Here is a 26,424-nt window from a genome sequence, read left to right on the forward strand (position 1 = left end):
ATTCTAATAGGGGCTTCCTGCCCTTGGCTTGGGCTCTGTTCTCATTCTAATAGGGGCTTTCTAGGATGTTAAGCTGTAAACTGTTTTCTTCCTGTAACTGAAGTAATGTAAAGTTCAGCCCTTATTCACAGGGGCCTGGGATGGCTGTACTTGTGCTAACACTGAACTTAAAGTGGAATGGCCTTAATTTTCTTGGCCTCCACAAGGAAGACAGTCAGAGATAGCTGAACAGGGAGAGATTCCTCCCCAGATGGCATGAATCTTGTCAGGCCTTTGGGAACTCCATTTGGGTCTGCAGGATCTCCACCAAAAGGAAGAGGGGTAAGGACACAGTGGGGGGACCCAGAGAATACAGAGAGGATGCTGGGTTACAAGATTGAATAACTAGGGGCGGTGAAGAAAGAGAAGAGAACTTCTTGAGTACTGCCTGATGGTTATAAACTTGTTTGTTATCTTTGCCTCTCCTTCCCTGCCTCTCTCACTCCTGGCCTCCCTCCCTCCTGCTTTCCAGGTATTTTTTAAAATTTCTGGTCTGTCCTGCTTCAAGTTACTCTAGGAAAAAATCACTAGACAAAAGCCCACTTAGGAATAGGTAGAGAAGGACATGCGCAAACTGATCCTAGTCATCAGAGGCTGGAGGCAATAAGGCCAGGCTGAAGGAATGTATGTAGCAGCGAGGAAGGGGAGCAGTTGGACAGTGCCAGAGCTGAAATGAGAAGCCAAGCAGAGCTCTCACATTGTGACACCAGGAGAGGTGTCCCAGCAGAGCCTACACAGTGCATTCCCTGCCCCAGGCTCCCAGCAAACACCTGGGGACCGGGCTTGACAAAGGAAGGGACAGCTACCGCCCCCAAGTCAAAAGCATGCTGGGGTTACCTGTCTTGACCTGCCACAAGTGGCCCCAGTCCTACAACTCACATGGAGGGTGAGCTTGAGTAAGAAGGGTAACATGGCAGGCCCTTGCTTTCCACTGCGCTAAAACGTAACCTTCTTCACATGACAGGAAGTACCTGTTGATAACAATAACTTGCAGATGCTGTTTTTTGCAGGTGATTATTAACAGGTACTTTCCACCCACCTCCCTATGGTTGGGCCAGGAAGCCGATTTTGCAGAAGATGAAATGCTTCTTGTTCTCGACCCCAGAGAGCCCAGAAGGATAGTGCCTTTCCGCCTCATCATGATTGCTGGTCAACACTCTTCCCTGTGTCCCTTCTCTCATACTTCATATTGTGTTACATTCTCATCCTCAGCAAGCCTTAACTCAAGGGTGATTGGGTCAGGTTAAGTGCCTCATTACAAAAATAGTGTCTTTCATAAGAGAAATGGGTCAGTTAAAATACCGTGTGATGCTTACAGTGAAAATAGCTTGATAGCTGAAGAGTAGACAGGTGGTTTGTAAACTCCAAAGACAGAAAGACTGTCATAGGAAACCTAGAAGTTTCACACTGTTATTATAGAAATACTGTTAGTGTGGAAACACATATACCAAGAAATCAGACTTCCTTGTGCTAGGCAACAGGAAGCAATTTTCAGAGCCTCTCAACTTCCAAAAGAGTAGTTTACCCGTAACAATTTGCACATTGGAGTTCTCAGGTATTAATAATCACATTGCTGTTTCTCCAGCACTGTGTGGGTCCTGCTAGCATGCATGTTGTTTAAATATTCCATCACTGCAAAACATAGCACAGCAATTTTTATCTGAAGATGAGCTTGCAGATATGTAGCCTCTTATATAAATTAAATGATCATTTAAAATTAATAAATGCCCTCTAACCGTAAAACTGATGCATGATGCATATTCCTTGTACATAATTTGTAAAACACAGAGAAGCACAACAGAAAAAAGTATTACTTTTGATCTTGATACTCAGAGATATTGCCCAGACACTTCTCAATGCCTGCATATGTATGTTTGTGAGAAGGAGGAGATGAACCCAGTAATGATAAATAGCGTGCTTGCTGTGCGAAGCAGCTCTGAGGATGCCACACACATGAATCTATCAATCCTCACAACAATCCTAAGGGATTATTAAAATTTCTATTTTACAGCTGGGGAGACTGAGGTATAAAGATGCCAAGTAACTTCCCCAAGGTCACTCAGCTTAGTGCTGAATTTGTATTAGTTTCCTAGGGCTGTCATAACAAATTACTACAAACTGGATGACTTAAAACAACAGAAATTCATTCTCTTGTAGTTCTAGAGTCCAGAAGTCTGAAGTCAGGTATTGGGTTGAGGCTGAGGGAGAATGTGTGCCCTGCACCTCCTCTGGCTTCTGGTAGCTGCCAGCCATCCTTGGTGTTTCTTGGCTTGTAGACACATCACTCCAGTGTCTGCCTCTACCAGCACATCACCTTCCCCCATGTCTTTTGTCCTTCTCTCTCTCTCTCTTTTGAGGAAGAGAGAAGATTAGGAAGAAGAAGAGAGTCTCAGGCAGACTCCCTACTGAGCCTGATGTGGGGCTCGATCCCACAACCCTGAGATCACAGCCTGAGCCAAAATCAAGAGTTGGATGTTCAACTGACTGAGCCACATAGGTACCCATCCCCTTCTCTTTTATAATGGCACTTATCATTGGATTTAAAGCCCAGCCTAAACCAGATGGTCTCATCTCAAGATCTTTAATTTCCTTACAACCCTAAAGACCCTTTTTCCAAATAAGGTTATATTCACAGTTTCCAGGTGGACTTACTTTTTAGGGGAGGTCACCATTCAGCCCACTACAATATTGGAATCAAGATTTGGTCCCAGGCATTCTGGCTTGAAGGTCTGTGTAACCTCAACCCATAGCCTCACTAAGTATAGGTTTCTGACCTTTTAGGGTTTTGGTGGTGGTTGTGGTTACAAAACTAAGATCATTCTGAGGTGCATGGGTGGCTCAGTTGGTTAAGCGTCTGCCTTTGGCTTGGGTCATGATCTCATGGTCCAGGGATCAAGCCCCCCATTGGGCTCCCTGCTCCGTGGGGAGTCTGCTTCTCCTCCCGCTGCCTTTCCCTCTGCCTGCGTACATGCTCTCTCTGTGTCTCAAATAAATTAATAAAATCTTTTAAAATAAAATAAAAACAAAACTAAGATCATCCTACACTTAAAAGTTGATCACTGTGAATGCTAGTTTTCATTTCCAGACAACAAGGGAGAGAAAGCAGCTGGACAGTGTCCATATTTGGACCACTTGTGTCACCCCTGACAGGCCATGCTTTGCAGCCTGTCAAAAGAGCTCATTTATGATCTTGATCCAAAGCTGAATGAACTTAAGTCAGTGGATAAACATGCTACTAGCAAGCGGGAACTAATTGTTGTTAATCTCATGGAGTGACCAAGTTGTTTGAACTTTGGATGATCCCAGACAGGAATTCTTTCTACTCAGTCTCCAAAAAGGGCTCCAAGACATGCTAGAACCAGGCTGCAGGAAAGAAGAGTGACCATGTGGTTCCTCCAGGAGATTCAGCATTATTGCCTACAAATTGCCAGCACGAAATATTGGACAAGACTAATACATACCAGGAAAGCATGTGTCAGCATTAATGTCAGTATCATGCTGAAGAAATGAATTTGGCAATAAGTCATTTAATTCCTGTCTCTGTTGCTGTAAAAATAATGGCCCTCTACCGTAACATACTTCAGTTTGTAACATATTACAAACTGAATTTGTAAAATTAGTAAATTTGTAAAATTGTAAAATCCCCATTAATCTCTCAAGTTTCTAATTAGGAAGAGCATGTGAAAGGCCTACTATAATATTAACAGTAAGAGAAAGATTTAATTTTTAAAGCCACCATGAAATTGTTCATAGGCAGCATTTGCTTTGTTTTTATAAAGCATCTAAAAAGATAAAGTCTTAAAATTTTCCCTGGAATCCAAGCTCTTCTGTTTCACAAAATGTAACCATCTTCCATCCCAACCATAATGTGACTTTATCTGTAAGTCATTGCTCAAGTCTGTCCATCTGGGCTGCAGGTTGAAAATGACATTTTAACTGGATATGTTTCCTGAAGATTTGTTATTGAATAGGTAACATTTTGCCCTTTCTTCCTTTCCTTGAGCAACTTGGTGAACTAAAAGCACCAGTTAGAGCCTCTTCGTCCCTGTTCTAGTTGGCACAGAGTGTCTACGGCATTCATCCACATGGATACACAGTGACGCTTCTACTGGAATGGCGGTTCCCACATGGAATATGAATCATCTGCAAACGTTTTGTTTGTTGAACTGATTGTTGAAAAATTGCAAAGTTGGAATCCATTCTACTACAACAATCTTAAATGACGTGGAGGTTCCTGGGTCAGCCCTCCAAAGCTTTTAACTCACAATCTTTTAGACAATGTGCATAACCTGTCTAAGCCTTGATTTCTTCATCGGTGAGATGGGAAAAGAATCAAAGCCTATCTTTCTATGGTTTTGAGTTTTAAAGCAATCCATAGAGTTGCCCTCAGAACTCTATTTACAGAGTACTGTGTGGTAAATGCACTCAGTGTACTTGATCTTTTACCGTCCTCTCATCTGATGGCTGCAGAAATGGAGACTTTTGTCCCTTATATTCCAAGGAGTGAGACCAAGCACTCCTCCACCATTGGAAGTGGTTCATGTAACCTGGAGGGTGCATTCTGACAGGGAGGAGGTGAAACTTTAAGGAGTTAGGAAAGGAGAACCAGATAGAGAACCATGGTGTGCCAGGCCAGAGTTGGTGGAGGGATGGTACAGATACAGATAGGGACCGTGATTTGATAGGCATGAGGCCAGGAGGGATGCCAGAGAACAGAGGACCAGCAGGAGCACAGCTGATAGCTCTACTCCACCCCCTGCATTTCTCCTTTTCCTCTCTATCCCCCTACCCTAGAAATAGAAGTATGTGGGGGAGTGGGCACTGGCATCCCATTGGAGGCCTTATGAGTGATTCTTCTGCTTTTTCTCTTTCTTTGTCCTTTTTTGGCTTTCTCAGCTGTATTACAGAGCCCTCTGCTACTGGTTGACCTAAGACCAAGAGGAGGAAGCCCGAAGCTTCCACAGAGGTAGCAGTGGGGTGAACAGGAGGGCATAATCTGGAATCCCCAGGCCTGTGTGGAGAGGAGGGAAGCCCTGTGGCAGCTGGGCAGGGGCTCTTCCTTGGGGGGCTGGGAGATATGCTGGGGGTGTGTATATATACAATCTATTGGGAAGATTGCTTCTTTGTGAAGTTAGCCATCTTTTATTGGAATTAATATTTTGACAGTAAACAAAATGGCAAATATACCCACTCCTCAGATGAAAGCTTAAGTAAATCCTATGAAATGTAATATGATGATTGACATCCTAACCAATAGCTTAGCTCAGAGAATTAAGAGAATTTTAGTGCTGAAAGGAGCCTTAGAGGCCATCTTATCTACCTCTGTCATTGCACAAATAGGGAAACTGAGGCCCCTACATGAAGTGCTTTATCACATGGCTAGATCACAGCTGTCAGAACAAGAATACAGGTGTCCTAGACTCCAGAAAAGTGCTTTGTCCAGATAGATAGATAGATAGATAGATAGATAGATAGACAGACAGACAAAGAATGTGTGTGTGTGTTTCTGTCTGCATATATTAGGTAGAGAGAGAGAAGAGTTTTACATTTCAATTCTAGTATGTGCCAGGATTTCCAATGCAGTCAGAACTGAGGGATTTCAGTAGATCAGAATTAATAAGCACTGTGTTAAGTAGCCTTACTCCTGAGCTCTTTGACCCTTTCGTGTATTCGACTCCGCCTGTAAAACACCTTACAGGCTACCTCACCACAGCAGCTAGCTACCGGCACGAAGAATATCCCCCTTGTACCCTGATCTTGAGCCAAAGGTTTGGGCTCTAACAAAGCAAGGCTGGTGACTTTCTGCTTCTTCCACAGAATCACAGTATCAGAATGACTCCTTTGCTGAAATGTTAGAACCGTGTCTCTTGCCTACCTCAGAACATTTTAGCAAAGATCACCGAGCTATGATCAGTTAAAGTTTTTAGGTGAAAGATTCTGTAAGAATCTAATAGGATTATTGTTGATGACAGTTCAGTGACCCAATTATGGTTGTTAGGTATGTACCTCCACCATTATATTGGTGTCATTAATTAAACTTGAAAACTGAGAAATGATATGATATTGCTTTATTTTGGGCCAGATATTCTTGTATCTTTTGCAAACCAGGATGAGGCATTCTTCCCATAAAGGTAAGAAATTCTAATGGCCAGATGAGGTAGCCCCCTGGGGAAAAGGTACAGCTTCCCCACTCTGGTCCTGTGTTTCTGAATCCTCAGAGAAAGGCCATGTGAGCACCATCAGGAAGCTCAAAGACGACTCTGAAAAATCTTTTCTCCAGAGGGCACTTTTCATGTCATACTTTGAGTAACTTAATCTTATTTGGTGAAACTTTGCTCACAAAGCAAGTGGCCTGAAAACTGTTTCTTGCATTGCAAGGAGAGTCTTTGTCATTCAAAAGAGATCTAAAGAACTTTGACCTCTTTAGCTCTATCTTTCTTTGTGGAAAACCTCATCCTTTCCCGACCACACAAGCCACCTATGGCTGCTTAACCCCAGTCATTCAGCCTGCATGTTGCTTGTGTGGGATTTTTTTGTTCTGCCCTTTGAGGTTAATTAGGGCTGCGCTTTTTGTCACATTTGCCCTCTCATAAGTGAAAGACACCAGTTTTGAAGTATTCGAAAGGAATCTACATTAATACTTGGGTATCTTTGCTGTTTTCTGGGGAAATATGTGAAAGAAAATGGAAGGGCAAAATGAAGATACTGGGACATGCTTCCCCATGAGTTTATGGCCCTAGAGGAATCCAGCTCTTTGGAATACCTCCTAGATTTTTTGTTTTAAAAAAAATTGTTTTGGGGCACTTGGGTGCCTCCATCGGTTAAGCATTTGACTCTTTGTTCCAACTCAGATGATGATGATCTCAGGGTCCTGAGATTGAGTCTCGAGTTGTGCTCCATGCTCAGTGCAGTCCCTCTCCCTCTGCTCCTCCCCCCATTCCTTCTCTCTCACTGTCTCATAAATAAATAAAATCTTTTAAAAAATTGTTTCATCAATTGTTTATGCTGGTCCATTTTGACTGAATATCTGAAAAGCCACAGACCAATGGTCATTAAATTCCATGTTTATAGCCACTGGTGTTCCTTGAATAAATCAGTGTGTTTCGACACTAAAAGCTCGTCCCAATTCACAGGGAATTTCAGTTAATGAATAATATGCTCAAGATTTTGCTCCCATAAAGCATTCCTAAGTCTTTGGCTTTCTTACACCCATCAGAATCTAGTGAAAAATTTAATTTTGCACAACCTAGGATTTTCTATTTGGGTCTTTGAATTACTTCCAATATTTTAAGTAGATTCTGGATTATTTGCCACTCAGAAAACATTGAGAACCACTTGTCATTGCAACACAAAGTGTACTTTGCAGATTCTCTGAAGGATTTTTGATATCTCACCCCTTTGGAAGATTTTCAGTTTTCTCAAATGAAGGCAAATTCATAAGGCATGAAGCCAAGGTTATTTTTGGTAACATTATACCACTTCCATACATTATCACCTCTTTTATCTTGTCTCTATTTTTTCCCTGTATTTTTCTTCAACCTCTGTTTTATGTTCTCTATCATTAATCGAATATCTACCATGTGCCCGTCAGATGCTAATCCTCACAGCAGCTGTGCTGATAAAGACGCAAAGGCTCATGTATGCCGAGTAACTCAGCCCAGGTCGCATAGTAGTAAATGGCAGAGCCAAGAAGCTTAAATACGTTTCCCTTCAGGGCCATAACTTGTCCTTTGTGCCATGCTGTTTCACTCCCCCTCTCTCTTCTACCACGTTCCCCTTTGCCTTTCCCTTTTTTTTTTTCCTTTTCAATGGTGGTGAAGTGCACATAACATAAAAGTTACCAACCCATTTCTAAATGTGCATACAGTTTGGTGGTGGTACGTAGGATCATATTGTGCTTCCATCGCAGTATCCAACCATCCACAGGACTCTTCACCTTACTAAAGCCCCGCACACACAAAACAACAACTCACCATCATTCTTTTCTATCTGTGTGAATTTGATAACTCTAGGTACTGCCTATAAGCGGAATCATGCGATATTTGTTCTTGTGTGATTGCTTTATTTCACTTAGCAAAATGTCATAATGCCCATGTTGTAGCATTGTCTGGATTTTCCTTTCATCTAAGCCTGAATAATATTTCATTGACTGCTTATACCACATTTTGTTTATCCACTCGTTGGTCAGTGGACACTAGGGTTGCCACCACTTTTTGACTACTATCAGTATTGCTGCTGTGCACATGGATGCCCTGCTTTTCCCTTTTGAGAGCACAACCCCCCCCCCCCTTATCTTTTGCCTGTTTAAGTTTTTCAGTGGTACCCATGGACATTGCATAATCTCACCAATAACACTAAGACCTAGAAAGTCACCAGACTGTATATACCACAGATCATTTCACTTCGTTTTTCTTGTCATTTTTTTTCTTTTCTTGACTTTACCTTTCAAGTTTGGTTTTTGCATGGTAATAATACATATTCTGCCATTTGTTCCCATGTCTATTTATTTCTGTTGTTGGTTGTTACACTTGGATGGAACTCCAGTAGAACTCTTTGATCCTTAAGAGGAATCATATCAAAATGCTAAGCAGTGTTTATTGAATGGAAGTTATTAGGTTAGGTGTGTGAGACAGCGTAGAAAATGGGGCAGGAAGGTGGGGATGGGAGCAGAAGTGGAGGTTGATTCTCAATTTCAAGGAACTTTTAACTTGCAAATATTCATTACTTTATCATTGCCTTTAAATAACTGAGAAGTGCTGTTGTCAGATGAATGCAATATGTCTGGGATGAATTTGCCTCTCACTCTCCCATCGCCACCCCACAGAGACATTTGGCATTTTTGGTTCTCATAACTGTGGGAGAGTGCATGCTTCTGGCAGCTAGTGGGTAGAAGCCAGAGATGCTGCCAAACTTATGTAGAGCACAGGATAACCCCCGAAAACAAATTTTATCAGGCCCTAAATGTCACTAAAGCCAAGGCTGAGAAACCTTGCAGTATGAAATATTACCTAATTTAATATTGATTAATCACCTAGTAATGAGCATAAAAAGGCACAAATAATTTTCCTAAGGAAAACTTCCTTATGATAATGCAGTAACTTGAAATCAAGCTAGCATTTTCTATCCTATAATTTTAATTATTTGCTAATGCCTGATTTAAAATTTTAAATACTTGAGTGGAATTTTAATATCTAAAGAAAATTTCCTAGTAAAAATTTCATTTTAAAGACATAACTTAGTATGTAATATATTGGCAATTAATGCCTATTTTAACAAGAGGAGAACATTAGCATGAGTAATAAACTTCCTTTGGATTTGAAAAGCATTGTGTAATTGCCCCTGCACATTTCTCTCTTGATTTCTTTATTTAGACGAGCACTATGTTTAGGTCTTAGCTCCTATACACATATTTTATGAAGTAATGCTGGAGGCCCTGAAGGGTGTTCTGCAGCATTGACTTAAAATATTCCATGGATAACCCACTTACATTGCAGATGACATTAAAAATATAAACAAAATTCATTCTCTCTGCCCTTCCATAAAATGGAACTTTCTTCCATAAAATGGAACTTTAACAATTGGAAGGGGTTGAGAAAATCACTTGGAGATGCTCTGGCGCCATGCCAGGTAGCCTCCAGGGGGCATTGAGATGCCCAAGACCTGGGTGCCACCCATAGGTCTAGACCAGTCTCTGAAGGGGCAGGGAGGATAGCAGGCAGTCACTGATCAAGAAGTTACCATTAGCATACATCTGACTGATTGCTTGACTAAACAAGCCTCACGTAGGCCTGGACCAGGAATAATTCTCTGCATGTAGCCAGAGATTGATTCTCAGGCATCTGAATCCATATTTTTCTGTTTCAGGACATGGGAAGAAGGCAAGGTGCTCATCTTTGATGATTCTTTCGAGCATGAGGTGTGGCAGGACGCTACGTCTTTCCGGCTGATATTCATCGTGGATGTGTGGCACCCAGAGCTGACACCCCAGCAGAGACACAGCCTTCCTGCCATTTAGCATATTGTGTAGGCTTGGGACACACGAGAGAGGCTGCCTTTCTGGCTCTATCTCCTTGGGTATAGGACTAGAGGTTCCAAGTTTGAGAAGCCTTAATTTCCTTGATGTGCAGCCCCCAAATTCTAAGATTCTTCCTAGGGTTAGAAGACACTAAATGGGATATTTGCCTTGCTGCAGTTCATGTAGAAAGCACCCTGCTGTACTTCCCCCCACAACAGCACCCATCTGGTGCCGTATTTCAGGTGAATACATGATCCCTTCTGTCTTGTCAGCCAAAGATACTTTTCCCCCTTAAAAGAGGCCTGAATCAGTGTACAGTGAGAATACATGTAGAAACTGTGAATGGATCACTTTAGTTTGTAATTTTTCTATGCAGTTATATATTTCTAGGGTAGCTGGGTGATTTTGTCATCACTTACCACTACTTTTTTGTTGAGTTTAATAATAAGCTGTGTAAATGCCTTACTTCTTGCTGCTTAATGGTAACTTCCCTCGTCAACTCAGACTTCCCTCTTCTAATTATCTTTAGTAAAAGACACCCATAAAAAAGCAATTTTATTTTCCTAATACGAAGGAGAAAGATGTAATTATGCTGATGTCTAGGAACTGTACTGCTTCCTACCCACTGAGTCTGTTTGCTTTTTTAGCTTCACTGAAAGCCATTGTCTTCATTTCTGTGCTCGCCATGCAAATGGTAGAGACTCTGTCTTCCCAAGAGAAGCTTTGCATCCTGCAACAGGACATGGAATCATTTTATATTGAGTCATAGCAGTACCACATGTACATTTTTTAATGCTAAGAATTAGAACTTGAAAGAAATTTCTCAAAGTAAACATTTCCTCTCAGGATCAGGTAAATAGGTAGCTGCTAGGACATCTGGCTCTTCCGCCTCTTTGCCATCTGAGACAAGGCTGGAATCCAGAGTCTCTTGGCCTATTGTAGATCCCTGTGAGCGAAGAGGTCCTTATGTGTGTTCCCATCACAATTTTGTAAAAATATGAAGGATGGCAAAGTGGAAGACCAAGCAAGAATGCCAGGATCTTAGTCCTGGGTTCAGCTTGTGTAGATTGCCTTCTTCTTTGAAAGAGTTTGGAAGACTCTTCCATTTCCTTGGCTGGAGAAACTTTATGCCATTTAAGCATAGCTTTGAAGTAGCAACTGTTATCCATAGTTTAGCTTCAGTATTACCCACAGCATAGAAATAACAGTTGAGAAATTTTCATGCCTACTTATTCCAAAGATGATCAAATTATTGAGAAGAGTATTAATGCATTAAATATTGCATGTTTCCAATCAAAACTAGACATGTTAGCTATATGAATGTAATGATATTCATGTACCTGAATTTTAAGCCAATATGAACAAAAATGCCGAAGAAATGACAAAGAGGTTATCAGATTTCATTCCCAGGGAGAAATAAATACTTGTGCTTCCTTTCCATCTAAGGACAAAGGAGGATGATTTATTTGCCTCTTTTGAAAAGAGTTCTTTACCATTGAAATGTATCCTTTCTGCTTGACAATAGCTTCCAGTTAGCAGGGTTTGCAAAATATTTGTCCTGTTCCCTTCTGTTTTGCCACAACAATACCACTAAAATACATGAAGAAGAATGTGAGGAAAGTCTCAAAATTAATTGCCAAGGTCCAGAAGAAAAAGCAAGCTCTTGAAAAATAAAAAGGTGTCATGTCCTTCAGTATTTATTGAACAGAAGAAATGACTGACAAAGGACAATACAATCCAATGCTCGTGTGATAACATTCATGTCACTTATTGAATTTGGTTCTTGTATGTATATTGCATACACATAAAGAAATTTAAAGTAGAAGTTGTCAATGTTAAACCATCATCTTACATTCATTTAATGAAATCATGGAATAGAATAAAAACTAGCTCTTGACTTAATAATTATAATATGGTATTTAAAATCAGGTCACTACAGTAGGATTCTAAATATTGCCAATTGAAAAGCCAGGAATATTATAACTGTTGCAAAAACGTTGGCAATAATCGATTCCAATAGCATTTTAAATACTTGGATCCCACAACTATTTTATAAACCCAAGTAATAAAATGGATTTTCTAATTCACTTTAATTCTTTATCTTTCTTCCCTATGTCATGGAATATAAGAAGTGTTTCAGTCACTGCATTGGTAGAATTATTTCAGTGTTACTATTTTGTTATTTGAAATGTCTACACAAAATGAATTGGTTTTATTTATACCGTGATACAATTGGTTGAGAAATATTTTTAATTCTATTTCAATTTTATTTCAAGGGTAGAATACAAAAATTACTTCTCTTATTCTCCTCTGCCAGTAGAAAAAAAATTAAAACAATAGATTCATTGAGAAAGAGATGTCATAAATGGTTAAGATTAGTAATAATGCTTATTGAGGGTGATTATGGCCACTTGATCACCTCTTTTCTTTTAATATTTTAGCTAACTCTCCCAAATCCTTAGAACATAAAATCATATTTTTCTGCCCATCATCAACCAAAATATTTTTTATTTGACACTGAGCACCAACTGGTCATACTAATAAATGCCCATGTCATGCAGATAACTGGGAGGATGAGGTACCTAAAAACATACAACTGATTGGGGGAAACATGGCACAAGTAAGGATATCATATCCTATGATATCTGTTTATTTTAATTTAATTTCCTTTGAATGGATAGTTGGGGGCTCCATTTCTAAGGAGAATAGACAAAGAAATAAAATGATCTTTGGCATTTTATCCTGCATTCTTAATCTCTTATTGTCAGTACTTGCGTATTTAGCCATCTTTAAGGGTCTTCCTCCATGATTGGTCCCTACCCTCTCAGCAACAGCCAGCTCCCTTCTCCACACCTTTAACTGGTTGCCGGAGAGTGAGGGGCTAACTGCTTTTCTTTTGTGTAGTGACCCAAGTGAGGCCATTTGAATGGATCCATTAATCACTGACATGTGTTTCAATGAGACCCCGCCCCCCTCCCCCCTCCCCTGCCCTGCAGACTCCTGTTGCCTGTGGGAAGTCACGTTATTAGGATGAAATAATCATATTTCAAGTTGTGTGTGTCTTCTTTTAAAGTCAGATCATGGCAATCAGCTGGTGGCCTGACAAAAGATGTGACGTCACAATCATTCTTGCAGGATAATCAAAATAAGCAAACCCCGCAAATAGCCAGACCTACAAGAACATGCCCTTAGGCTGAACAATTCGATGCTGGTGATGAGGTCAAAAAAAATAATTCAATAAGAATGGAAATTATGGGAGATACTACTGTCTTGGGGCCTTGCCCTACATCGAGCTTGACAATTTTGTCTGCACAGTTTAACTCTGATGTATCTACTTGGAAATGCACTTAATCTTAAATCACAAAACCTGGAGAGGGTGTCTGTGGTACCTCAGAAAAATCCTTGTACTAATGCAGTGTATGCATCAAATTTAGTTTTTCTTTTTTCAATTATTTTACTACCATAAATATGGGGGAGGGGGATCATGTTTACATAACTGCCTTGCTTCACCTCCAGTCCCCCAGTGGAAAAAAAGCATCTCTCAAGTCTTTGTTCAACTTTGGCTGCTCAGACCAATGGCTGGTGACAGTCAATACTAGGTGGCAGGAGTGGAGGGCCTTGTGTCAAGCGGAACGCACGTGTCTGTGTGGGTCAGTTGCGCATGTGCTTCCTGGGTGGCTGATACCACTGAAGGCTGGCGATCTGCGAGAGCATGGGGTGACTCGGGGTTCAGTCCAGAGCCAGGAGTGGCTGAGTATTCTCATTCTCTCCCTTCTCCTCATGTTTTAGGGTGCCAGCTTCCACCACAGACTGGGACCTAAAAATAGGAGAAGGAGAAAGATACAATTACAGACAATTCATGTGGCAACAATTTTGTAATCTTGGAGAACATTCAGATTTATGTTCCCCTTATTAATCAAAACACTCAAAATAACTACAAACTTTCCATCTTTTTGTATCTCTCTTTTTGCTTTTCTGCCTTCTATATCACATATTTAGGGGGAGAGGCATCTTAGAAGCTTCTTTGCTGAGATCTCTTCGGTTGGTAAAAGCAACACGTGTTCTAGCCACAACTCTGCCCCAGTGTCTCAACAATTCTATGGATCTTGAGATGTATCAAATAGAGTAAATCCTGTTGGAATTTTTTTAATGTTTCAAAATACTTTTTTAGAGCCTATGGTTTCTCAATGTCATAGTAAACTATCATGCATGATGTTAAGACCATGAGGTTTGGAATCAGATCACTAAATGTAGACTCTGCCCTTTACTGGCTGAGGAGCCTTGGGGAGTTCTTAAAAGTCTCTAGACCTTTACTCTCTCACCTGTAAAATCGAACCATTACTTACCTCCCACAGTTATTGATAAGGACTAAAAGTAATAATATTCATAAAGCATTTTATGTGTAATTTTACTTAAAATTTATGGAGTATTCTATTATCACCATTATTGCAATGATAATAGTGCGATCTTTAGTTTCTGATATGTCCTCTTGTATTGGATAATAACAGTTTCTTTTTTGGTTTTACAATGTGGATTGAAACTGAAATTTTCCAGCTCATAGAAAGTTGTAAGAGATATACATGTGATAAATAATAAATGTTCGCATACTAAAAAAAAAAAAAAAAAAAGTATTGCAAGCATTAAGAAAATGGTTGAATTTGATTGTTCAAATAAGCAGAATTTACATATAATGTGCAGTAAAATGTTAACTCAGAACCCTGAGTTTCAGGGGCATCTGGGTGGTTCAGTGGTTGGGCATCTGCCCTTGGCTCAGCTTGTGATCCAGGTTCCAGGATTCGAGACCTGCATCAGGCTTGATCCAGGATCCAGGGTCCAGGGGTCGAGACCTGCATTAGGCTCCCTGTAGGGAGCCTGCTTGTCCCCCTGCCTATGTCTCCGCCTCTCATGGATAAATAAATAAAAATCTTAAAAAATAAAATAATAGGGGATCCCTGGGTGGCTCAGAGGTTTAGCGCCTGCCTTTGGCCCAGGGCGTGATCCTGGAGACCCTGGATCGAGTCCCATGTCGGGCTTCCTGCATGGGGCCTGCTTCTTCTGCCTGTGTCTCTGTTTCTCTCTCTCTCTCTCCCTCTGTGTCTCCCATGAATAAATAAATAAAATCTTTTTTAAAAAATAAATAAATAGGGATCCCCCGGGTGGCTCAGTGGTTTGGCACCTGCCTTTGGCCCAGGGCACGATCCTGGAGACCCAGGATCAGGTCCCACGTCGGGCTCCCAGCATGGAGCCTGCTTCTCCCTCTGCCTGTGTCTCTGCCTCTCTCTTTCTCTCTATGTCTATCATGAATAAATAAATAAATCTTTAAAAAAATTTTAAAAAATAAAAAAAAATAAATAAATAAATAAATAAATAAATAAATAAATAAATAAATAAATAAATAAATAAATAAATAAATAAAATAAAATAAATAGAAGAAGCAGACTGAGTTGCCCAAACCCTCCTCATTCCAAGTGTCCCCTGACTGGCTCCTCTGAGCCCCTCGAGTAAACCACCTGATAAAAGTGTCTCTGTGTGCCTGAGACTTTGGGCTATATAGGTTATGCCAACAATGTGATTTATTGCAAACACCTTTTTTTGTATGTCAAGGTCACACTATATCAGGGCAGGGCAGGTGGGGGCCAGTGGGGAAGGAGGAGCTGAAGACTGCATGACAGTGTGACTGGCTCCTCCCCACCAACAGAAATCCTGGACACCAAAGCATGGGTGAGTTTCCCTGATTGGCCACACCTGGTGTGTGTTGCCATACACTGCTGAGAGAATGAAGCTCTGTCAGGACAACTGGCAGCATGCGACTGGTCCAGTGTGCCTGGGCTCCACCCAATACACCTTTCTCCTTTGCTGATTTTAATCTGTATTATTTTCCATAACAAGCCATTACTGAGTATAACAGCTTTTCTGAGACCTGTGAGTCCTTCCGGCAAATTACTAAACCTGGGGGTGGCTGAAAGGACTCCCAAAACAATATATAATAACACATACTTGTTTTGTATGCACCTGGTATTGATATAAATTCTTTACATGTATTACCTTACTTCATTTCCACAACCCTAAGGAGTGGTGCTATTATGATCTCCATTTTACAGAAGGGGAAAAATCTAAAGAGAAAAAAGTAGCATAGGAAAGGCAACACAAATAGAGGGCAGATTTATCGCCATCACACCACTTTGGCCGTACCTGGGGCTGCAGAATTGTTTAGCTGAAATACCTAATGTTCCTTCCACCTCACTGCAAAAATAACTTTCTGCATGAGATTCTTATCTCCATTCAGGATATGTATGTACCATAGAATGCTTAAAGAAATCAAGCAAATTAGTACAGTTGTCTCAAAAGATTCAATTTCTACTATAAAGATCAATCCAGGGGCGCCTGGATGGCTCAGTCGGTTAAGCGTCTGCCTTCAGCTAAGGTCATGATCCCAGAATCCTGGGATCAAATGAATAAATAAAATCTTAAAAAAAAAAAAAAACCAATACAAACAGTCCGACTTTAGTATCAAGCTTAACCTTTGAAAGTGAAATGTAGGGGGGCCTGGATGGCTCAGTTGGTTAAGTATCCAACTCCTGATTTCAGCACAGATCATGATCTTGGGGTCATGAAATTGAACCTCACGGTCAGCTCTGTGCTCAGCCCAGAGTCTGCTTAAGAATATCTCTCCCCCCTTGCTCCTCCCTCCCCTCCTGTGCTTTCTCTCTCTAATAAATAAATACATCTTTAAAAGTAAATAAAGTGAAACAGATTCATTTGCTCCTGGGACAGGGCAGAGGAAGCCCCCAGCTCCTAGTCTAGCTCAACTATTTTACACTTTTCCTATGCATTTCCTTCTGCTTTAGTTAAGGGCTTGGTGTGTGCGTGTAGAGAGGGGTGAGGTAGAGCAATAGATTATACAAGGAACAGAAAAGCTGAAAACCCAGAAGCCATCAAAATAAGCATGAAGGAAACCAGAGGGACACACCTACCTGCCTGCAGTGGCCACGTCCCTCTGGCACCCCCTACAGCTGCCTGCCTAACTGCTTTGTCCTCAGGCCCTGGTGAGAGTGGAAGATATCTATGGCTGTTTCACTTTGGAGACTTTGAAACTGCACTTCTCTTCCTTCAAGCCAGCTGGCTCTATTTTACAGCATGGCAAGGGAATCACAGCCACAGAGTTACAAGCCACCTTAGTGACCTATTGAGATTGAACTTGTAGGAAAAATTCAGTAAGGGCCACGCAGCTTCTTCTTGAAACTTACTCCTCCATGTCCCTAGAGGGGCAACTCTACTGGAAGGTTCTTGCTTACACTGAACTCAAACCTGTCTTTTTGCAACTTCTATATATGATTTCTAGTTCTGTCTGCTGCAGCCACCAGTGTCCACGTAATCCAGCTGGTCCACGTAACCACTCTTTTAAGTGTTGATCCAGTGCCCTTGTCACCAGCCAGAACCCAAGACCTGACCTTTGCTGCCCACTTGCTTGTACTCACCAGCTTTTGCCTCCCATTTTTCCTCAAGCTTCTCTTTCCAGCTTGCCTATAACTCAGGCAAATGAAACCTGAAACCACCTTTCAGGTGATGGCGACTGCCCTGACAAGACCTCCAGCCCACCCAGACCTCCCAGACCAGCTGGAGCTAAACCCCCTACTTGTGTCTTAACAGAAGGACCGCAGAGTGACCTCTAGAACTACTGACATTGACTTCATTATAATACTAAAATCTCTGCCGAGGAGGAGCACAAGCTTCATTTAAGTAACATGCAAAATACGTATAGGCATGTTCCCTTAAGGCGCACATGCAACCTTATGTGTACCGCTACATATGGTGACAAGGATCCCCATTTTATTTTATTTTATTTTATTTTATTTTATTTTTTATTTATTTATGATAGTCACACACAGAGAGAGAGAGGCAGAGACACAGGCAGAGGGAGAAGCAGGCTCCATGCACCGGGAGCCCCACGTGGGATTCGATCCCGGATTTCCAGAATCACGCCCTGGGCCAAAGGCAGGCGCTAAACCACTGCGCCACCCAGGGATCCCAGGATCCCCATTTTAAATATTCATCCCCACCCTCACTAAAAGGAACCTATCCACCCTTGCTTGGGAAGTCACGACTTTGGAAGTTACTCCCTGTGATCTCCTTATTTGTTGCAGCAAAGTTTCCTTTGTGGGACAACTCACCTGTGTGGCTTTTGTGACTCACCGAGGAGCCAATTCACATTGGTTCCCTTACATCCTCAGCCCTCTCCCTGCCACCACCCAGGCAAACCAAGATTCGTCTTGTGCCAAGATTTCTAAAATTGCCACTGGGACACTTTCCTGCATCTCTTCATCAACCAGTTGCTCACAAGGTGTCACCTCAAAATAGAGTGAAATATTGCTTCCTTTATTCCCCCTCTTTCCATGCTTCTGTTGAAGCAGAAATGATGTGCCTAGAATTGCTATTAGCCTTTCTGGCACTCACACAACATAGCTGAGGAAAATTTAGCTATATTTGCATATGCTGCTGGTAAACCATTTCACTTCCATCTCGAAGGTGCGTGGTTGACTCTTCAATTTCTTCTTTTTTAAATTTGGCTGATGTCTCCACCCTCTCTCTGCTTTCTTGAATCTTGAAAACTGTTAGCCATCCAAATTATTGTCTGTGATTTTAATGAGTGTTGGATTTGTTTCCAAACTTTCCCTGCCCCGATTTGGGGAGCCACTATGGGGGAAAAAATTTAAAAATTGTCAAATATTGAATTTTCAAACAAAAATCATTTATCCTCTGCTTATAGTAAGAACTGTTTGAGAATGTCTCCTGACGTATGCCAGGGACTGTGAGCAAACGTTCAGGAACCTTACTTCTCTTGTGGAAATATTGCTTCAGTTACCTTCAGTTACCTAACATCAGACACACAGATGTGGGATTACTGTGATAAGCACCCAGAGGAGAGGGTGTTTGGAGGTGAGGCGTTAGCTCTAGCAGGACAGGAAGGGAAGAAAAAGCTATTTGTTCACACAGCGACATCATTCACAGTCCCTGTTCAGGTGACCCTTCCTTCCTTCCTCTTGGGGTCAAATTTAGATCGATGTGATTTCTTTCGATACCTGTACTGACAGCAGGCACACAGAATGCAGGCTCTTATCTCAGCCAATACACTGTGTGTCTTGGGTGAGCGACGGGTAACAATTGAACAATTCGGAGGAGCCGAGCATGAGGGACCAAATGAAACATTTTCTTTCTTATCTGTATTTCCCCTGATGGAGAAGATGACCGGAGCCTTTTTACTTGCAGCATGACATAATTCCATTTCCCTGGTTGCACAATGGCCATTTGATGTAAGGAACACGGTACGTTGTGAAAGAGTTGAAATTCAGAAAACAGAAAGCAAATGTTGCTTTAAAAAAAAAAAAACGGTATAAATAAAAGAAGCCAAGAGAAACACCCTTCTTAAATGGCACCCTCCGGATATTTAGCAGTCAAAGTACTCTTGGATTAGACTGATCAAGGGCTCACTGATAAAAATGTCTCCACCACTTGTAAACAGAGGGCTCTGAGATGGTGCACTTAGTGCATTAACCACAGAGAAGCCATTCGCCTTGCAACTTCCTCGTCCAAGTCACTCTTGGTGGTAATCTCTCCATTCAGTGGCTTTGCCTTCTCCCAAGAAGCTTAACGCTTCCACTGAAATAAACATTTTAGGCTTCATATCTGGGGTCCTCTCTGCAGCACTGAAAGCCAGCCTGACCCCAAGGGCAGACAGGGGAGTGATCTGAGCTATTTCAGCCCTGGTTATCTCAGTGGTGTAGCAGACTATCCCAACAAAGCCTTCCTTCCAGCCTTGATAGCCACAGTTCGTTTTCCTGCCATTATGTCCATTCTCTCCCTCCCTCTCCTTTCCTCTTCCTTTCTATTCTCCTCCACATCTCCAACGTTTGGAACTTTCCCCGCTCCATATCATCAAAGATCTCGAGCCATGGTTGACATTTACTGATTCCGAAGGCAATTACATTCCAGAAAGAACAAGATGAAGATGGGAAACATTCACCATGAGTTAGTCCATTCTGCAAAGACTCATAATTGGACTGAGACTTCTGCCCTCGATCAAAGGTTTATCTCTAGAACTTTGTTTAGCTACTTTATCTCAACAGCCGCCACCACATAGTCTTCTTACTAATGAACTGCCACTGCCTAGCTTCCGCCCTGCGGACCCCACATAGGGGCACAGGAACTCCGCCCTTCAGCTGTAGGCATTCATCAAGAGTCACAGGAGGTTACAGATGTAAAGAGCCCTAGAGGCAATTAAGTCAAACCGTCATTTAACTGGGGTCCTAACCATTTGTTGTCCAGGGACCAACTTCATCACTTCACCAGGAAGGACTCCATAGTCCTGGTTTTACTTCTTAAAGTCAAGGATGGGCTTGGTTTTATGGAATAGCACAGAACTGCCTAATATCCTAGTGAGCCTATATAAGGACTTCTAAACAGAAAGACTATTTTTAAAAAATGTATCTTTGAAGAACTCTTTTTTTTAATTTTAAAGATGTTATGTATTTATTCATGAGAGAGAGAGAGAGAGGCAGAGACATAGGCAGAGGGACAAGCTCCTACAGGGAGCCTGATTCAGGACTCGATCCCAGGACCCTGGGATCACACCCTTAGCCAAAAGCAGACGCTCAACCACTGTGCCACCCAGGCATCCCTAAAGAATTCTTCTAGGTAATTCTATTAAGCCTAATTTTCTCCCTGCTATTTCAAGTATCAAGGAAATTTCCCTTGGGGAGCTCCAGCCTGGGCTTGAAAGGTGGCTCCACCACTAGCTTTGTGATGTTGGGCACATTCCACCTCCTCATGTATAAATGGAGATATGATATCATGTGAGGTGGGAGTAAAGAGGATTAGATGAGTTGAGACATGTAAAGTGTTCAGCCAAATGTGTTCATCTATTTTTAGCTTTTATTATTCTACCCCTTTTGCAGATAAGAAAATTAAGGTCTGGGAATGTTGAGTTCTTTTATAAATTGAGCCACAAAAGCATGAATTCAATTCAACGTTCCCATAGTGTCACTGTGAAATTTATGAGAGAATTGTGTGTACTCATGAATCATATAACCTAATACTCAATGATAACTAGCATTTCAAAGTTGATAAAGACTAGCATTTTAAAATTTCAAAATAAGCAATGAAACTATTCCTCATGACTGTTCACCTTATGATCTTGCCCTATAGTTTTAGAAGTAACGCAGAAACTTCCATCTGATTAGCAATTATTTATGTAGCTTTAGGTGCAACATACTTACAGTTGTTTTCAACTGTGTAATGTGAAGCTTCTTTCTATGATAATGCCTTCAGTAATGTCCTTGATAAGAAGTTTAACGAATATTTGTAAGACATGTGTTCCGTTCAGCTAACAAACTCCATAATCAAAATCATTCTTGCACCAACATGATCATACTCTCTGGGAAAAATTAATATTTACTGAACCAAATAAGTCATGAATCATAAATCAATAAATCATGTTTTTTTTAATAAATAAGCCTAAATATTTCTCACATAAAGCAGCAAAGCTGCTACCTCATCAAAGTGAAGAAATAACAAATAAACCTTCCTCGATGTTGAGAAAACATTCGCCACATTTACTGAACTGGAAATATATAGAAACTAATCCAAGAAAAAATATTCTATTACTTTCGAAGTGAACTATTTTTGAGAGAGATAAACATTCAGCTTAGCTCTTGCGTATATGCACCATAACTCAAATTTAAATGTATAATGTATTTCTATTTAACTGTGATGGGCTTGGGCACTGCTGACTTATAACTAGTGAAAAAAGCGCCAAGAAAAGCCACATGTACCTTCAGAAAGGATGCAAGCAATTGCTTTTGTGAAATTAGACTTGCGAGTAAATAGAACTAGAGCAACATGGTCCAACACACAGCCCTGACCACACGTGGCTACTGAGGGCTTAAGATTGGGCCAGTCTGAGTTGAGGTGGGCAGTAAAGGTAAATGTATACACTGGGTCTTGAAGAGAGTATAAAAGAAGATTGTAAAGTATCTCATTAATGCCTTTTAAAATTACACATTGAGGGCAGCCCCAGTGGCACAGTGGTTTAGCACTGCCTTCAGCCCAGGGCCTGATCCTGGAGACCCAGGATCGAGTCCCACGTCGGGCTCCCTGCGTGGAGCCTGCTTCTCCCTCTGCTTCTCTCTCTCTCTCTCTCTCTGTGTGTGTCTCTCATTAATAAATAAATAAAATCTTTTAAAAAAATAAAATTACACATTGAAATCATAATTTTTTAATACATTGGGTTACATAAAATATCATTAAATTAATCTCATCTATTTATTTTTGCAGTGGCTTCAAGACAACTCAAAGAGCTTTACATATGTGACTCACATCATATTTTTGCTGGGCAGTATTGGTCTAGAGCCTCATTTATTCCCTCATGCTTATGGTTGCATACAGAGTAACATACAAATCCTCATTTAAAAATGCATAGCCATCTTTAAAGGGCCTTGGCAACATTAGTATCTGTCATTGCCAATACCCACTGTTCCAAGCTCATTCCATGTATTAACTCATTTAACCTTCCCGTTGACACGTGTGAAGTCCCATGAGACATGAGAGCTGTTTTCAGGGTATCAGTGTTGCTTGAATCCTAACTAGAGTGGAACTTTGTTAGTTTAGACTCGATTACTTTGCTGTCATTTAGATGAAGGTTAACATATACCTTGATTTTATCTCTAAATGAATAAATAATATTTTTAAAAGCTTTAGAAAGAAATTTTAACTACCTAAAGAAAAAGAAATAAATTGTTTCTGCACATACAGCAAAATTAATATTAACTTTATGTAATGACTGCAGATGTTTTTCGCTGTTTATTATAAGAGCCCGAGGAGAAGTGAGCTGATGGAAGAGCAGTAGGCTAGGGATTAGGTGCTTTTTCTCATCAGTGTGTCACTCACTTGTGGTGGGCTCTATGGAGTACCTCACTGAGCTTCTCTGGCCCCTCATTCTTTACCTGTAAAATGATAATCTTGGATGAAGTGATATATTTAGCCCCAAGATTCTATGAGCTACACCAGACTGGAGTCCACCATTTGTTCTTAAAAATCATTAAATCTTGAAAATCAGTTTTCATATTTCCCCAGTTTAGACTTGAAGCTAATTAGCTCAAATAGTCTAAGTACCTCCCTACCTTTGTTTTCACCTCCTTCCAGAAAAGCATAAAAATACTAAAAATGACAAGAGTTGGCAGGACTTGGAATGCCTTTCCTGCAGTTAGTATGTGTCCAGCATATTTAGGTATTAGGAGTCAAAATGATTTACCTTCTGTAAGTTTCTTTTTTTTTCCTTCTATAAGTTTCTAAATGTTGAATTCAAAGTTGCAGGCACTACTTAATAATTATTGCCCCGTGTCATTGTTAACGTGTTTTTAGTTTATTTAAAATATGTTAATGCTACACATGATCTGTGCTCAGATAGTAGATTCCTGCTGCAGAGGGTAGTTGCCACCAAATCTGTAGCCACTAAGCGTGTTCCCCTACGCAGGAAAGTCCTCCTCGGTGCCACATCTGAAATCTGTCAAAATGCTTTGAAAGAGATTTCAACACACATTTTATTTGAATACTTTTAGAATTATCACCTACAGGAGAGTCTCCCATCTCCACAGCTGGTTATAATTATTGTCACCACCACCACCATCATCATCAATAACAACCATAAACCATTTATTGAACACTTACTGCATGCCAGATTCTGCACTAAGTAGTATTTAGCCTGCATCAGCCTTGTTTAAACTTCGAGATAATCTTCCGAGGTGGGTATTGTTAATTCCATTTTGTACACCAAGAAACTGTGCCTCGGAGAAGTTAATTAATGTTCCTAGTTAGTTGTGGAACTAGAATCTGAACCCAAATATAGGTCTACAATCTACATTCTTAAACATTATTCTACACTGTAAAAAATATTAAAAACTGGGATGCCTGGGTGTCTTAGCAGTTAAGTGTCTGCCTTTGGCTCAGGGAGTGATCCTGGAGTCCAGGATTGAGTCCCACATCGGGCTCCCTGCTTGGAGCCTGCCTCTCCCTTTGCCTATGTCTCTGCCTCTCTCTCTCTCTCTTTCTCTGTGTGTGTGTGTGTGTGTGTCTCATGAATAAATAAATAAAAATCTTTAAAGGAAATAAATAAATAAATAAATTTTAAAAATACCAAAAACTTAGTAAGAAACTAAAGGACATTATATATATCAGAAACTGGTAATATTCAAAGTTCTCAGAGAAGAATCTCTCCTATTACTATTGATGGATCTGAAAGTTAACACTATAATCATCTATGATTTATAAAAACCTTGATTTTAGGCAAGTGAATGAAAATAGGAAAGTAGCAGAACTTCATTTGGGAAAAAAAAATATTGTAAGGATTATAGCTAATGTGATTTTAGCTTTATCTATAGTAACCATTACCTAATAATATTTCAAAATTCTTTCTTCTAAATGTACAGCATTCATGCAAATAGCTGGGGAGGCCTAAACAGAAACACAGTTGGGTCAATAGAGAAAGTCGAGTAGGGGGGACAGGGAGGAGCTTGGGTGTGGCAGAGGAAAGAGCTCAGCCGCAGAAGATGAGCCAGTCCAGGTCCCTGGACACAGGAGGAAGGGACAAGAGAAGAGAGCCCGGGGAGGCCGTGGTAGAAAGTGGCAGCTGCATTCTACAAAGGTGTTTATCACTCTTTAGGAAGCTCTGCATTCCTATCATAGTAACTCCCAATTTCTCAGCTGTAAAATGAGGAGAGGACATTACCATCCACAGGGCTCTGAGAGATGAAAGATATAATGAAGTGCTTGGAGCACTTTTGAGGAGAAATGGCTTAAACTGGAGTTGTTTACCATCTTACTCATACATCCCTGACTCTCCTCTTCTGAGCATGAACAACTAACACTCTGCTTGGCTGATGGCAGGGACAGCCCTTGTCTGCCCACCGAAGAAAGCCAAAGATGACAAACTTCGAAAACAGAGATGCAGCAGATTATTTATGTGACAGAGGAATTTTAACTTTACTGAGCAATTTACTAAAGAATCCCTATTAAGCAGAGTCACCTTGGGACACCTGAAACAGGAGAATATTCAAGGTCATAACTAGTGTTGTGTCCAAATCCTTCATGGGACCCAGTGTCAGGGTGAGGTCTATAGACGTCTTAGGATCCAGTCAATATCTGAACCAGTTGGCTCTCCTACAATCATTCCATATTCTTCTGTGTGTGTGTGTGTAGGTTTACCAAGTTCTGAGGAATGGAACGCACTGCTGTAGGTACTTCGATGTGAATTCAGGTGTTCTGAGATGGTCACAGGAGCATTAAAATAATACATTTTTTGCATGCCAATTATTTCTGGAGAGTTTTTTCTCTATTCCAATCATAACTTAAAATAGCATCACTGCAAATGGCTGCAGGTGCTTGCACCACCTGCTTTGAATGCAGTCATCTTTCATCAGAATTAGATCGGTACAAAGAGCTGCCAGTCAGTTTCAGAGCAACCCTAATTGTTCCTAATTATTCTCCTCCCTCTGAAATTGGTGGTGCACACCCTCAGAGGAGCCCCTTTGGTAGAACTAGCATATAATGTCCGGAAGCAGGTAGAAAAATACCAAAAGCTGTCAAGAACTAAGACAACGAGGATGACTCATTCTGTTCTGAGTTTGAAGAGGATGGCTAGAGTTCTCGATAAAAACTGCCTTTCATAAGTCTATTTTTTGACGGAAATGACAGTATGTTAATGGGTCTTTTTTGATATTACTCTAGGAGCCTGCATATCAAATTTCTTCCTGAATGTCTACATCTTCCCCACTTAAAATGGGGATTGAGGCCAGTGTGACGGAGGAACTTGCTTTTCTTTTTTTTTTTTTTTTTAAGATTTTATTTATTTATTTGAGAGAAAGAGAGAGATCACAGGAGAGAAAGAGGGAGAAGCAGACTTGCTGCTGAGCAGGGAGGCAGACACAGGACTCCGTTCCAGGACCCTAAGCTCATGACCTGAGCCGAAGGAAAATGCTTAACTGACTGAGCCACCCAGGTGCCCCTGGGCTAAGTCATTTAACCTCTATGTACTTTAGCCACATTATCTATAACATGGGAATAATCATCCCTTGTTATCTATTTTAAATCTATTTTTTAAAGATAAGTACTTTAAAAAAAATCTATACATTTTAAAATTCTCAACACCTGAAAGGCTCAGTTTTCAAGAAGGCTCAGGACAAGTCCAGGAGCATGTGTATCCAATACTCTGGTATGTGGGAAAATAGTATAGTCTGGGGCCCTGGCACTTTTAAGTACCTTTTAGTGTGGTGGTGGTGCTCGGATGGGCAGCATGGGCACCACCTGGGAGCTGGTCACAA

General features: G+C 40.9%; 2 protein-coding genes across 13 annotated transcripts in view; one reads left to right on the forward strand and one right to left on the reverse strand.

Moving 5' to 3' along the window:
• The window catches only part of ASPH (aspartate beta-hydroxylase), a 212,352-nt gene extending 199,558 nt beyond the window's left edge, over positions 1 to 12,794 (forward strand). For 11 of the 12 annotated variants that reach the window (XM_077876823.1, XM_077876822.1, XM_077876824.1 and 8 more), the window contains one exon: positions 9,904 to 12,794. In XM_077876823.1, the coding sequence (XP_077732949.1) occupies positions 9,904 to 10,054 (151 nt within the window). In that variant the 3' untranslated portion in view covers positions 10,055 to 12,794. Of the gene's footprint in view, positions 1 to 1,049; positions 2,799 to 9,903 lie in introns of those variants that run through there. The other variant, XM_077876827.1, reaches the window with a different exon arrangement.
• CLVS1 (clavesin 1) overlaps positions 11,736 to 26,424 on the reverse strand; it is a 174,911-nt gene continuing 160,222 nt past the window's right edge. The window contains exon 6 of the mRNA XM_077876840.1: positions 11,736 to 13,871. Within this exon, the coding sequence (XP_077732966.1) occupies positions 13,784 to 13,871 (88 nt within the window). The 3' untranslated portion in view covers positions 11,736 to 13,783. The remainder of the gene's footprint in view (positions 13,872 to 26,424) is intronic.

The sequence above is a fragment of the Canis aureus genome, chromosome 28 (assembly GCF_053574225.1).
Source record: "Canis aureus isolate CA01 chromosome 28, VMU_Caureus_v.1.0, whole genome shotgun sequence".
Taxonomy (NCBI): domain Eukaryota; kingdom Metazoa; phylum Chordata; class Mammalia; order Carnivora; family Canidae; genus Canis; species Canis aureus.